Source organism: Leiobunum rupestre, chromosome 3 (assembly GCF_980474605.1).
Source record: "Leiobunum rupestre chromosome 3, qqLeiRupe1.1.hap1, whole genome shotgun sequence".
Lineage (NCBI taxonomy): Eukaryota > Metazoa > Arthropoda > Arachnida > Opiliones > Sclerosomatidae > Leiobunum > Leiobunum rupestre.
In genome coordinates this window covers 34,351,004-34,365,250 of record NC_143386.1, presented here as the reverse complement: position 1 = coordinate 34,365,250, position 14,247 = coordinate 34,351,004, and the positions used below count along the sequence as shown (strand labels likewise).

At 36.6% G+C, this 14,247-nt stretch overlaps 1 protein-coding gene across 1 annotated transcript; it reads left to right on the top strand.

Annotated features, from left to right (window-relative positions):
- Nucleotides 1-1,149: 1,149 nt before the first annotated feature.
- Nucleotides 1,150-12,705, top strand: LOC149951572 (uncharacterized). Its single transcript, XM_090169590.1, has 9 exons — nt 1,150-1,311; nt 1,588-2,076; nt 2,579-2,792; nt 3,439-3,704; nt 9,296-9,516; nt 9,594-9,751; nt 9,815-9,935; nt 10,006-10,465; nt 11,865-12,705. Exons 1-9 carry the CDS (start codon nt 1,150-1,152, stop codon nt 12,279-12,281), a joined length of 2,508 nt encoding a protein of 835 aa, XP_090025716.1. The 3' UTR covers nt 12,282-12,705.
- Nucleotides 12,706-14,247: the final 1,542 nt, after the last annotated feature.

Here is a 14,247-nt window from a genome sequence, read left to right as displayed (position 1 = left end):
AAACTAGGTATTCATTTTAGCGCAGGGATGGCCAACACGCTTCCCACCCGCCGTGTTATAAAATACGTCCCACGAAAGTAATCGATAATGTATTTTGTAATGTTATCATTCCCTTAGAGAAAACAGCAGCGTCGTAGCCTTGAATTTTCCCTCTGAATAATAAAAAAAAATCCTTTTTTCTCAACCTGTTTGGGAAACTTTTTTCTCGCGTCGTCTGCTTCTCTGTATGCTACCTCCTTGGCACTGCCTTCTCTATTATAAGAGAAATATTAGAGAGCCGGGAGTAGTGGCGTACTCCTGTAATCCCAAGCGTCTTGGAGGCAGAGTTTGTGGATTTCCATGTGAGGACGACCACCAATCCCCCAACGGGTGGTCGGAATACTTCCGCCACGGGTGTTCCCACCCTGTCCCCACGTATCCCCCCGTTAGCATGGCCGTTACACATACCTCGCCCTGATTAATCAGGTGGACGAGTGGACTGAATTTGTCCCACACGTTACGATCCCGAATAAAAAAAGTATTAGAGAAGGCTGGTAGCGTCCGCGATATAGTGCCGCATGCTAAAGTATTACTAATAGTTGAAGGAACGCGGGATTTTATATATGAAAATCGTACATTTCATGAAAAATGGACTGAACGGTTTTATTTGGTTTTGGTAATAGACAAATTTAAAATTTAATGTTGCGAACCGAGACACATTTCGAATTTTCGAATTGGCCCTTAGTGAGTCACGTATTAAATTTTCGAATTAAGTCGATTCAAAACTTCCTTTATTTCTGTCAGTAATGTTAAATATATCAAATTAAAAATATGTAAATTTTTGATTACTTGATAAAAATCATCAAATACAGTAAACTGAATTAAACTGATGAAAATTTCTCAAAACTTTATACTTTCAATAAGTGAAACTTATCATAAAACTAACATTATGTAATAAATCTACAATATTATTAATAGGGCTTAAGCTATTTTCATATAATGGTAAACTATTCTTTGAAATATTGTCTTAAAAATTTATTGTAGAAATCAATACTATTTAAAAATTAAAATAATCCTTTGAATTGTGTCTTTTGTTCTTCAAGACATCGGCTGAATTGCGTGGAAGGTCGCTGAAACAATTGAAAGTGGCTCAGAGAGGGGCGAGTGGTCATGGGCTGCGGGAGCAGCAGACAAGGAAGCCACGTCGTTTCCCCGCTCAGTAAAGCTGTCATATTACCGCACATTGCTTGGATCAGCCCAAATTCCAATAATGGCACCAAAGTCTCTAATCAAAAACCATCAGATGTTATTCTACTGGAAAAGGGAGTTCAGGTTTGTACCACTCATTTACAGTTTTTAAGGTTTTCGGTTATTCTAAATCGATAATTAGTTACGTAATCACTTTACTTGAAATTACTTCAGTCAAAAGACTCATTATCCCAATAGTCATCTGACCAAAAACACATGCTTGCCATAGGTGACTAACTATAAAACACATTATCCCAATATTGTCGTCGAAATAAACACATGTATCCCAGTAGTCGTCCAACTAATTGCCATCATCACAGTGTGGTTAAATGTAATAAGGTATCGTTCTTCGTTTCGCAGGTGGATAATTTATTGGATTTGGTGGATAGGACGACTCAAACGGACTTACCCTTTTCCTATACGGAAGACATTCAAGATCTCTTGGATGACAATCAGAACTTTCTAAGTCGCAAGAGTAAGCGAGAATCGAAGACGTCGGGCGGCCGTCCCGGGAGACGCAGCGCCGGAACCTGCAGCAGTGACGAGAGCCCAATGCAGCCTTTAAGGCCCTTAATATCCGATGTAGAGACTCAAACCCACCAGTCCACTGAAACGCCCACCGACGACGTGAAAAGTGTTCTCGTGCAAACGGAACACCATATCGTGGTGTTGGGCCGCAGAATGATGCATTTGGACATTAAGCAGCAGGCCAACAAAGTGACCATCGACATTGGGATTCAAGTGGTCAACAGCAAAACGGATCACTTTACACAGACCGACTTAATTGTCATTACTAGAAGGGGAGCAAATGACAAGTCCGAGCTCAAGAATGTCAAAAATCTCCTTCGAGTAAGTTGTGATTCTTTAATTACCAAAACTTACATTTCTTAGAAAGTTAATTGTTAAATTATCTATGTTTCAAATTGTTACTGAATTTAATTTCTAGTGAGCCAGTGTAGGTGCCTTGACAACTAGCTTTTACGAGCATGCACTGAATAATTACCATTTGGGTTTGAAATGTTCAAGGTCTTTATCATTTATAATACAAATCAATTATAAGTAGCTTAATTGCGCCCTACACTCTAGTCTGATGGCTAAAATTAATAAGTATAGGCGCCGAATGATTTTTGAGACATATGAAATACCACTTACGCTAAAGACCGAACCAAAACGTGTCCAAAACATTTCGATCCTCCGTAGTAAATATAACGTAACTTCACCCAAAACTGTATTGAAAGTTAATACACGGCAAGTTCACTTGTACTACCTAAGATAAAATGTTATTTTTATGTCACTTTTAAAACCCTAATTTTTGGTGTAAAAAGTCTTAGAAAATTGTATGTTTCATTAGGTGCAGTCTTCCGATCCAACGCTTAGCTACAAGAGGGACAAACAAATGTTTCTCAACAATAAAAACTACCTAGAACTGCCAACGACAGCAGATTTCGAAGCTCAGACGGACCCGGTTGCAAGAGCGCTGGCAGCGAATGCGGCTGATTCCGACGTCAATATTTTTGACACAATCGACGCTTCACCAATAGCTCACATCGAAAAGGAATTAGAAAGTACGTCGTTTACGTTCAAAAATCCATTTTCATTCCTTAAGCAAAAGCTGAAACAATATTTTTTTTAAAACTTTTTGTATTAACTCAAACATCTTAATTCTTGATTTTTACAGTACAGGCTTACGTCTAACTTACACCATATGTAACATAATCCCTTAGAAGTATGGAATGAACAAACTGCCCTTATGCAACCTTCTTCAAGAGTTGTGACGTAAATTGCGTAACTTCCAACGTATGACGATATACGCGTTATACGAATCTTTAGACGGGAAACGGAACATAGTGAAGTGGCACATCGTCATCGTGTCTGAGAGCACGAGAAATTTCTTTGGCAAGCCAAGTTTATCTCGCACCTGGGATTCGCGAGATTTCGTTAACCTTTAATCTATAAACTATTGCCTTTTTGATTGGTCAAGTAGAATAATATACCTTTTCAAATGTATAAGGAATATAAACCTAATAAGGTTTTCAGTCTAATGATTCTTTGTTTTGTTCTAAACAGCTTGAAATTAATGGATATGTTATAATACAGAGGCATACTTACTAGTGAATATGTTACATATGTTTGTATTGATACCAATAGCGAGATGACTTGTTTTGGAAGACTTGTCTAGCGTTACAGCATCGTGTTGATTATTATTTACAGACGGCCAAATGACCATAAAGGGTGCTGCGATTCACGACAGCATAGCGAGGTTATTAGAGGACGTTGAAGATTCGTTGACTGAGCCATCGGTTTCAGTGTCTTACCGAGTTGTCGAAGTTCCGAAGAGGGACTCTGCTGTTCAAACCGACAATGATCCGATCACCGACGAAGCTCCTGAATTCGCCGCCAGACCTCCTCCTTGCAAGAAAAGAGAAATGATTCCCAACATGGCCGTCTTCAAGGACATCGACCATCACGTGGGTGAGGTAAGACAGGCAATTCTCTCTTTGTTCTTGGACTCTGGGAGGCCATTGCAATTAATTCTAAATGACGGATGACTTATTGTTCCAAGATAAGAGGTGTTCCCCAACAGCGGACACATTTTACTCCAATTACCCAATTAAAATCTACATTATTAAATTGATTATTTCCTACCTAGAAATTTTTCCCTTCTATAAATTCCTAGCTAAACCGGCCAAATAATTTACAATTTGTGATTTAAAATTGTGACCATTCTTTGATTATTAAAATTTTGATTCTGACCAGTTATTTTGGGTTGGTAGGGTTTAAACCTACCAAGCTCATGCCTGGTGGTTAAAACTCATTTTCGATATTTTTGTATATAGCTAATGTAACCTATACGGGAAGATAAATTAGAAAATCGTCTCAAGATAATTAATTAATCATTCTCCCAAATATAAATAAAATATTCTTGCAATAGCTGGTTTAAAATGTAACTGATCCATAAGGTTTCGCACTCATATCTAGGTTTTCACGTTTGCCAGATTCGTGATAAAAGTGTTATTACTGTCAAACCTTTGTACTTGTACTGGCAAAGAAAATTATTGAAGGTTCTATTGAGATTATGTTATTGGGATTTTTAATGATTCCCCCACTATCTTTTCGCCAATATTTGACTCATTCCATTTTATACCAACAATGTTGGCAGTGTTGTTCTCTTCCAATTGATTAAGTGGAATAATTTTTTTAAGTCACGATACACGAAAGTAAAATAAAGTCACGCCATTAGTTGGCAATTGAGCGGTATTCGCTCTTGCAAGTGGCAACGAAATAAATAACTGAGGTCGAGGTCTAAATTATTAAACGGACAACCTAACTTTTATCAAGGCAAATATTAACATATTAATTTTCATAAAGGCCTACTTTCTATTGATCTTAATCTAGACTTAACAATTTCTCAGGACAAAGGATTAATACGTTTGCTCTCTAAAAAACTGGGAATTATAAATACCGCGTTATAATTTCTATCATCTCAAAGTTACACAAATATAGGGTACTTTGGCAGAAAACCACTAAAAAGGCATCCAAAGATTGAAAAATTGGGATAAAAGTTGAGTTGGTTTTAATTTCAACGTCTCCCTCCAAATCGCGAATCTCGGTATTTACCACGTGTATTACTACGCCTAATGTTAAACGTATAAATGACACTGCGTAGAGATATTTACTTATTTTTGAAATTGTAATAGTGTTAGTAAGTCACTATATAAAATATTTGGCTCGCTCTATTTTTCACAACGAAATGACATTCGCAGAATAGCGAGATAGAGACTTCTGTATAAGATGATATTATATACTCCTTTTGAAACATTTATAGCAGTAGGGCCTTCTTGATCTATAGTAACTTAAGAACAGTGCACTACAATTTTCTCTCCAATGCATGACGGCCCTTCTCCATTGGTTTCAAAAGGGGAATATCCCGCACCAGGAATCCATAATTCTACTGGGAATGCTTATCGTCTCGATGTGGCTGACGGCTTTTTTGACGTCACTATGTAAACTGAACAAACAACAACGTGAGAGGGGAGCGTGCGCAAAGGGGATTTTTTATCTCTAAGGCGGGGCCAAAGCCGTCAGAGTGACCCTACCATACGCGATACGGCAGGATAAGCATTCCAAGTAGAGGTATGGATTCCTGCCCGCACCAATAACGAAATTTAAAATATAATTTTTGCGTGATCTAGTCCTGATCGATCAAAATATTACTTTAGCCAGGGATATATTTCTGTGTGCTTTAGACTGATTAAATTATTCATTAGACCAGGCTCTTTCTAGGCCTTGAATCAACACGCAGAATGGCCTTGGGGTTTCAGTTTCTTAAATTGCTAGGCCATAAAGCCATTCAACTCTGAATACACAATCCGAAAAATAACAATTTAGATGAAATTGAAAAATGTTTTTTTTTTAAATAAATTAAATTGGGCTATGCTAAAAGAGTCAGTAATTGAGCTAGGAGCCTATGAGTGGAGTTCCAAGTGGCTGAGGTACCATAAAAAAATCAATAGCCATTTGACATCAGTATAACAATGACTGAAGTCATAAATGTTAAAATTCAATTTTACAACGGTGGATTACTAATTATGTGTTGAAATAATTTTTAGTGACTGATATTACGTGGTTTTAAAACCTCCTAAGTTTTATTTAAAAATAAATCAAATCTTGGAAGTGCTACGGTCTTCAGAGCTGCAGTGAGCGGGCCAGGCCCCAGTAAAATAATAATGCTGGCCCTCGATAAACCGTTTACTACTGGAGATCGCTATCAGGGTTGCCATAGTTTTTTCACAATCAAATTCGATGACTTTTCCAAGTTTTCCCTGACCATCTCCAAAGATTTTCCCTGACTTATTTTGTGCCAAGATTTTGTATATTTTAACCTATAATCTAGTAAAAGTTTCCTATTCGCAACCGAAATTGAATTTCCTGACATTTCCCTGATTTTAAGACTAATTTTTAAAATTCCCTGACTTTTCCCTGACTTTTATACCCATATTCAAATTCCCTGACTTTTCCAGGTTTTCCAGGTACCGTGGCAACCCTGGCTATACTTTTTCGGAGAGTAGTTCTTGAGAAGTATGCCTCGTTGGTTCAAACACGGGTCCCACCAATTTGTACCCGCTTCACCCTTCTCTTGTCCGGGGAAGGGAATTTAGAAGGGGAAAGTAATCTTAGGCGCAGGGGGCGGACCACCGTCAGAAATCTCAAAGTGTGCATTCGAGATTAGGTTTGGTCGTAACTGTTGGAAAGGCGAGAAATTACGTGGCCGTGAATTCGACCAAAGCGGGTTCGAATTCGTCATAGTACCTTAAATCAAGTGGCGGTTCCAAAGAAAACCCTTAGAATGTTATTTCGTATCACACCGAAAAAACCCCTAAAAGTATCTCCAATTATTTTCATATTTCACATATACCGAACCATAGAAATACGTGCACAAAATTTGGTTATAGCTAATAATTCCAAATTGAAACGGATAGGTCTGTTAAATGTTTTCCTGATCAAATAGTCAATTATTCGAAAAGCGGAGTACAAATGTTTAGTATCCCCATCAGTGTGCAAAACTGTTACTCAGTGGTTAGATATATTTTTGTCTAAATTATTCAACCTTTAGATGATTTGAAATATTTTAGAGCAGCAAACTAAATTTAAAACTCCAAATCGAAATACACCAATTTATTTAGTATTCGAAATTCTAATACAGAATTGATTTATTCACCGATATATTATATATATATATATATATATAATCCATAATATTCTGCGACTATATGTATATATATATATATATATATATATATATATCTAATATATAAAAAGTCTCATTTAATTGAAGTCCCTGAACATTATGGACTTTTCTTTTGCAACACTTAAAATTTCTCCGATATCCACTTCTTTACTTATTTCTGATCTAAATATAAATTCCTGCATTCGTATGAAATATGAATGTCGCAATGGGGAGTCTAGGAAACAGTCCGCCTTTATATGCGAAACCGACATCGAAAATCGACACCAGATCGAACGCGTATCAAAGCTTACTGAACAGAGGAAGCATACTTAAATGTAAAGCTCTTGGAAGGACCTGGTATGGTCTTTGGATTTTATTGGGGAAAGTATAATTTTTGACAATATTATATATCTATGGGAATTCCAAGCCTGCACCGTAGTGTTTTTCAGAGACTGCCGTACAGCTTCGTTTTTCGTATAAAAACGTATTAGGAAATCACTGCCCTCATAAAAACTTTCTAAAGACATTTCTATAAAGCGGTTATATAGAATGTTAGTAGATAAATTGTGAAAAACGTCTTAAGAATATTTAGTAAAGATTTCATAGATTGTCTATAGAATATCTTTAGAAATATTTAAGAGGTTTTTATAGATTCCATAGAATAATTTCTAGTAAAGAACCGTTTCTATAAACATTTAAGGGATTTTCTTTAAACTTCTTATAGGTGTTTTCGTAATATCAAGGTCATTTTAAGAATTTAATAGAATTTCATCAAAATTTGTTAATTATTTTATTTCAATTTTAAGCTAATACTTTGTAGAAATTGCAAAACCCGAAGACTTAAAGTCTTAGTTCCTTGAAAAACTATAGACGTAAGCTTATAATCAATATGTTTGTGGAAATCCGTCCATGACTGAGCTCAATTTAATCAGTCTTGAAAAACGAAAATGCAATATACTAATGCAAAAGCGAGCGTGAATCAATCGTATGTCAAAGCTTGTCTGTAAGGAAAGAATTGATGAGAAAATACATATAACGCGGTTATGTTTGTAGATCGCATTTCCTAACAATGAACTGGTTTTCTTTTTTCGTGTTTTCTGGCACATTTGCACGTGCCTGTTTATACGTGGAAAAATATTTTTGAATGTCAATCAATAGGGGCCGGGGGAGGGGTTTAAGCTCGAGGCGGTAGTTAAGTCACGCCAGAGTTTAACCAACAATGCTTGGCACGGAAAACAGCCGTTTAGTCTAACGCGTTGTCATGGAAACGCCAAAGCTTTTTTCCCTAATACGAAGTTGGCTCGTGGGAGATTTCGCGAATTCTAGAAAACCGATACCCGGGAAATTACCAGTTTCGTGATAGCTATAAGTCTCGCCATCTAGTTTGGGTCAAGTTTAAAATATATTGATGCAGCGAAGATTGCCGACGTAAACATTCCGGACCGTGCTAATTACAGTTTGACATAGTGAACGTTTAAAATTTTTCTCGACAAACTTTGAAAACGGATAAAATGTTTTTTTGCCTCTATTTGTGACATTCACAATAACACATTTTTAAATAAATATACTAACGTGTTGCGCATGGTCCAAGATACAGTGGCTGTGTCAGGGGGTAGGCAAGATATCCCCCTAAATCCTACAAATGAGGATCATTTATTTAAAATTGGCGAAAACATTTGGGAGTTAGTTTTTAAATTTTATACTGAAATTTATTATAGTGAGTTTAAAAATTAAAATGTCGAGAATAATTTTGTTAGCCTTCTGATTTAAGGAAAGGGCCTTAAAATATTTCTGACTATTGCCAAGAATCCTCGGTGTTACCGGTTTTTGACAAGGTTAACAGGCCTAAATCGTATTAATTTCTAACACGCTATTTGTCTAGTCTTGGAAATGAGTAGCATTGTAAAGTAGAAGAGCAAAAACCTATTTTCATAAGTAATTTTAAGTCCCTATTCAAGTAGAAAAGGTCTTGGTAAATACTAATAAACAATCAGAGTGCCCTACACAGTACTGATGAGCCCCAAAAGGGCGAAACCGGTCTACTGTTGGAATCTCTGGCTGAAATTTTCACTTTTGATACTTGGTAAATACTGTAATTATTATAACCCCATTTTGATTTTTGATTATCTTAGGGGACCTCTATAAGCTTCCTATGCATGAGTTACGTATTATTTAATCAAAACGCAGTATTCTCATGGCCCAGTTCTTTGAGCAAATAACCACGACCACACGACCACGATATTTTAAATGTCAAATGACTAAAATTTTAAGTATTATAAATCAAAGAATGAAACCAAATCCATAAATCTAGTATGATAATGATGCTTCTTTCGGTCTTAGGTCCCAGAGTCAGCCAGATCTTCACTGAAGAACTTAGTCCAGTACCTGACCTCGCCTTGCGTCAACGACCTCCAAAAAGTGCGCGCCTTCTTCAAGTGGATAGCCAACAACATAACCTACGATTGGAGGTATATGGAAATAAAAATGTCCGCGGAAGAAGTTCTACGGAGGGGAGAAGGCGTGTGCAAAGACTACTGCAAACTCTTCAGCGAAATGTGCAAGTGAGTTATACCGCCAACAACCCTTTCAATTGAATAAAAGAAACCTTTGGCCTAAACCTTAATTTTTACGAATGCAGAATCGCTGATATCAGATGTAAAAAGCTACATGGTTTCGCGAAGGGTTATGATTATCGCCCGGGTCATTGTTTTAAGCCCGGCGAAGACATAACGCACGCGTGGAACGCTGTTTTTATATTCGGAGCATGGAGACTCATAGATACTACTTGGGGAACTGGTAATGATCTCACTCGTGGGTCATTTCAAATCATTTTATTAATTTGGGATGACCGTGTTTTAGGTTACACGGATCACACTGGAAGGTTTCAGCGTAAAATTAACGAACACTTCTTCCTGACTGATCCGGAAATTATGGTGTGGACGCATTTCCCCCACGACGAAGTTGAGCAAAATTACTCCAGGTGAGAATTTTTAATTTTAATCGTTAGAAGAATGATGCCCTAATAGCGATTGATTTCGTGTTGCGCGCAGGTGGCAACTGGTTGACAAACCCGTTGATCTCGAACTATTCAATTCGCTGCCGAAAGTAACGCCGTTCTTCTTCGAATATTGCCTCAAAGTGCGAACCAGACCCCAGAATCCCGTCACCTTCAAAGTCCAAACGGAAATCAAACTATCTTCGCACGAGCCCATGCGATACAAATTCAAACTGTACCCGGCTGACGAACTGGAGAATTCTTCTTTGAACAGTTACGTGTTCTGCCAATTGAAAGAAGACCGTCTGGTTGGATCGTTCTCCGTCATTCCACCCGTCGAAGGAACGTACTATCTCAAGATTTACGCCAAATCGGAGAGAGAAATGAGAAACGACACTAGTTTGCATAATGTTGTTATCTTCTTTCTCGATTGCATACGAGCGCGCAAGTACCTGCAGCCTTACCCCGTCAACGAAATCCCTTGGGGACCCACGCAAACCTTCTTTGACTACAAGGTAAGACGCGTCTCAGTATTATACGAGTACGTAAGCTGTACTCTTAATTTCAAATTTTAATAGTATGATCAGATTTTATCTTAATAAAGGGGTATCAAATAAAAAAAGGAAGCGATAATATTTATTGCCTCTATCTCTGAAGAAACTTCTACTTTAGGTTTACATTTTGTTAGATGAAATACGTTATTCGCAAATCAATCGTCCTGGAAAGCCAACTGTGGATTAAGTTGGTATCAAATTTACTTAAGGAGTCCCTCACGGGGCTGGCCTCATATCAAATCAAAAGTAGGCTGTAGATGAGGTTGCACTAAAATATGATGAAATCTTCCCATTTATCACCACTATTGAACGCAGAAAAAACTTTTTCATTAGCCAGATAGAAAATATTCTTTTCGCAAATGGAAATTTGAATTGATATGGAGACGAATTTCCTGTCTTGCGTAGTTTCGTGTTTTCGGTTTAAAATCGTCTACTTTTCCGACGACGTGTAACAAAATAGTAGTTTATTATTGGTCTTTCATATAAATTAAAATTTTGCAGGGTGGATCGCCATTTTTATCCACCTTTTAATAAACGCCTATTAATATATAATATAATTATAATAATTGTAATTTCAACGATTTTAACGTGGAGTTGAACCTTACGGCCTCCAAAGCACGCGCTACGGCAAATTATCACAAAACTGGAAAAATATGCACACAAGTATAAATGATTTTCTTGGTTTTTAGAGATTTTTTTAACGGATTTTTTCATTAATTAACAACGCATTCGAACCCTTGCATTAAACTAAATTATACCAAAATATTCTTACGTGTAGGATAATCGTTTACAATTGAAAGACTTCCTTAAGACTAAATATCGATTCACACGAGCCAACATTTTTGCAAGACTATATTGACCAACACGAGTCGAAAAGCGAGTTTACCGTGTTAAGAAAAAATTTCCACAAAATATATTTGAACACAGAAAAGCTTTTCTTGGTCAGGTTTTCTAGAACGGCCTGTTTTTCTGTCCGAGTCATAGATTAAAATACGTAAATCTAATAAGTTTCGTGCACATTCTTTTGTTCACAAGTCCATAATATTTATAGAATAAGAATATTTTGATAATATTAATATTTTATAACTTTCTTGTGGCAAGTTGTCATATTTTGTAGCAATTAAGGCAGTTTATTTAAGAATTCCTAGTAACTTCCTTTATCGCGCGAAATCTGGTCAACTGTTTGTGAGGCGTGTGAACAAAAACGCAACGTGTTTTGCGAACCAGACTCGAAAGCTGCGATTAAGTAATTTTACCTATACCCTCCAAGTCGATTTGGGATTTGGCTGTTTAAGCCTTTTAATCGCTCGTGTAAATTTCGTGAAATTGATGTTTAATGGGCTCACTTTTCTCCGTTCAGATGAAGCTCATCAACCACTCGGGACCAGTCATCGCGACGTGGGGAGGGAGACGAAAGTTGACCATGGAGTACAACGAGCACATGGTCATTACGATGCAGCTTTTCGACGCGGATGGCATGGAGATGGACGTCAAGGGCACCATCCAGCGAGAGGATTCGGACAAGCGCGTCATCTTCACCGTCACGCCTATCCGAATGGGATATTTCAAGTTCCTGATCTTCGGAATGTCCAAGCCCAAAAGCAAGGGCAAATGGAGAATGCCTCTCCTCGCGTCGTTCCTCATTGACTGCAAATTGTGCCGGACGCCGGACGAAGACAACCCGGCCAAAGTGCAAGCGGAGCAGAACAAAGACGCGGAGGCCAAAGACGGAAAGAAGAAAGAGAAGAAGAAGATGAGGCCCATGATGATGCGCTGATCAACACCGAAACTAACAGAGCGGACAGTTTCATAATATTCGGTGCGAAAATATTGTCTTTAAGCTTGTAATTTGAGTCCGAATCAGTCATCAACGCAATAATTACATTTCGAATGTAAAAGCTCAAGTGTTACGCGTTCGAAGTGTTAATTTTATCGAACGATGTCTCAATAACTTCCGCAATACTACTCTAACTTAAGACTATCGAACCAGAAATGCTCAATTCTGCGTGTTTGGATGAACGATTGGAATTGGGCTTATTCTATGAACGCTTTAAGACAGTGCCTACGGAAGAATAAAATATTAAAATAAGTTCACGAAACTGAAACTCGGACAGTCGGGGCTAATACTTGCCGAATACCGGTAAAATTACAAGTATACCTAAGCAGTATCAATATATAAAAGTATTATATTATTATACTAAAGAACAGTACCAGTCTGTGCGCTGTAGATACATATCGTACTACGAAAATAAATCATATACCAGATGCAGCTATTCGCACTGGTCATTGAGCGAAATGATACGCTGAACCAGTTGGTACATTGATATATCCTCCTTATTATATTCGAATCTTTAAAAACGTTCAAGGTTTTGTCAGATATATTTAGTTTTTCAGTAAAAAAAAAGATAAAGATCAAATTAACAAACTTCAACACCTTAGATTATTAAATTAATAATTTATAACTAAATTTCTTGAAGTTTCTTTGCGAAAAGCGTTGAATTGTTCCTAATTGTCAAAATTTCAAAAGCTTTTAGCTCTCCCCTAAAACTCGAAAATCTTGGTATTGTCTCATAGCTTTGGATAAATGTAGAACAAATATTACTCAAGTTAAAGAAAGTTCTATTCTTAAATCCACAGTTTCACTGTGAGGCGTTTTTAAATAGCTTTGATTCTGAAAACCTTCCGTGATTTTGAAAAGTTCTGAACCGTATAAGGAGATATACAATGTGCCCATCGAATTTTTAAATAAATAACTAAAATATAACCCTGAATTTCAGAATAATTCTTATTGTAAATTATATATCATTGTGTTGCAATATAAAATTTCAATTTCATCGCACATGCAAGGGGCCGATGTTATCATCTCAAAATTGGAACGTGCCGCTGTAAAGTCCGCTCACGTATAAATCGATAACTTCTCAAATATTTCGTATAAATATTCTCTATTCGACTTAAACGAAAGTGCCCCTTGTCAGTGCATTGGAAAATGAAGTTGTCTCATTTTTATGGTTAACGATCTCAATTTACTGAACACGCTCTCGGAAATTCTGCGTTTAGTTTGGCATTTTTTAGTTTAGTTTAATTTTTCGCTGTTTTTTACGGTGGATTAGAAAAAGGACAAGTATAGAAATACGTATTCAAGTACACATAAGCGTTAAGGATTTGATCGTGAAATGGTTGATTTTTTTATTGCTTAACGATTTAACTCAATATTTTTTATTATTTTTATTTGTTAATGAACGCTTCGAGAAGAACAGAATGAATGAATGAATGAATCAGAAAATGTTGAACAAAAAGGACCATTCTAGTTTAAGCTTCGGTGATGACCTGATTGACCTCAGTATCCCAAATTTATTTGGATGCAATACAATCTCGTGTTTCTTAAAGATGTACTTCTTAACTTCCCGTAACGAATAGGTCTATTGTTATGACATCTATTTCATTGGCTTCAAAAATTGTAAATCATTGGTATAAGGGAATTATTGACTAGGATAAAATTACATAGTTTAATGATTTATCTTAAAGAGACTGCAGAGGATAACGAAACGTATTGGAGCTGAAGCGTTGAATGGTTGATGGTATGTTGATATAAAGTGTTGAATTAAATATGCAATAAAGTCTTTGATTAAATTTATAAATAAAAATAAGTTCATTAAAGTTACATATGAATTATATTTTTGATATTTGTTGTCGTAAAATAAGAGCACTATTAAAAATGTTCTCTTTTTGAAAAGAGAAACGAG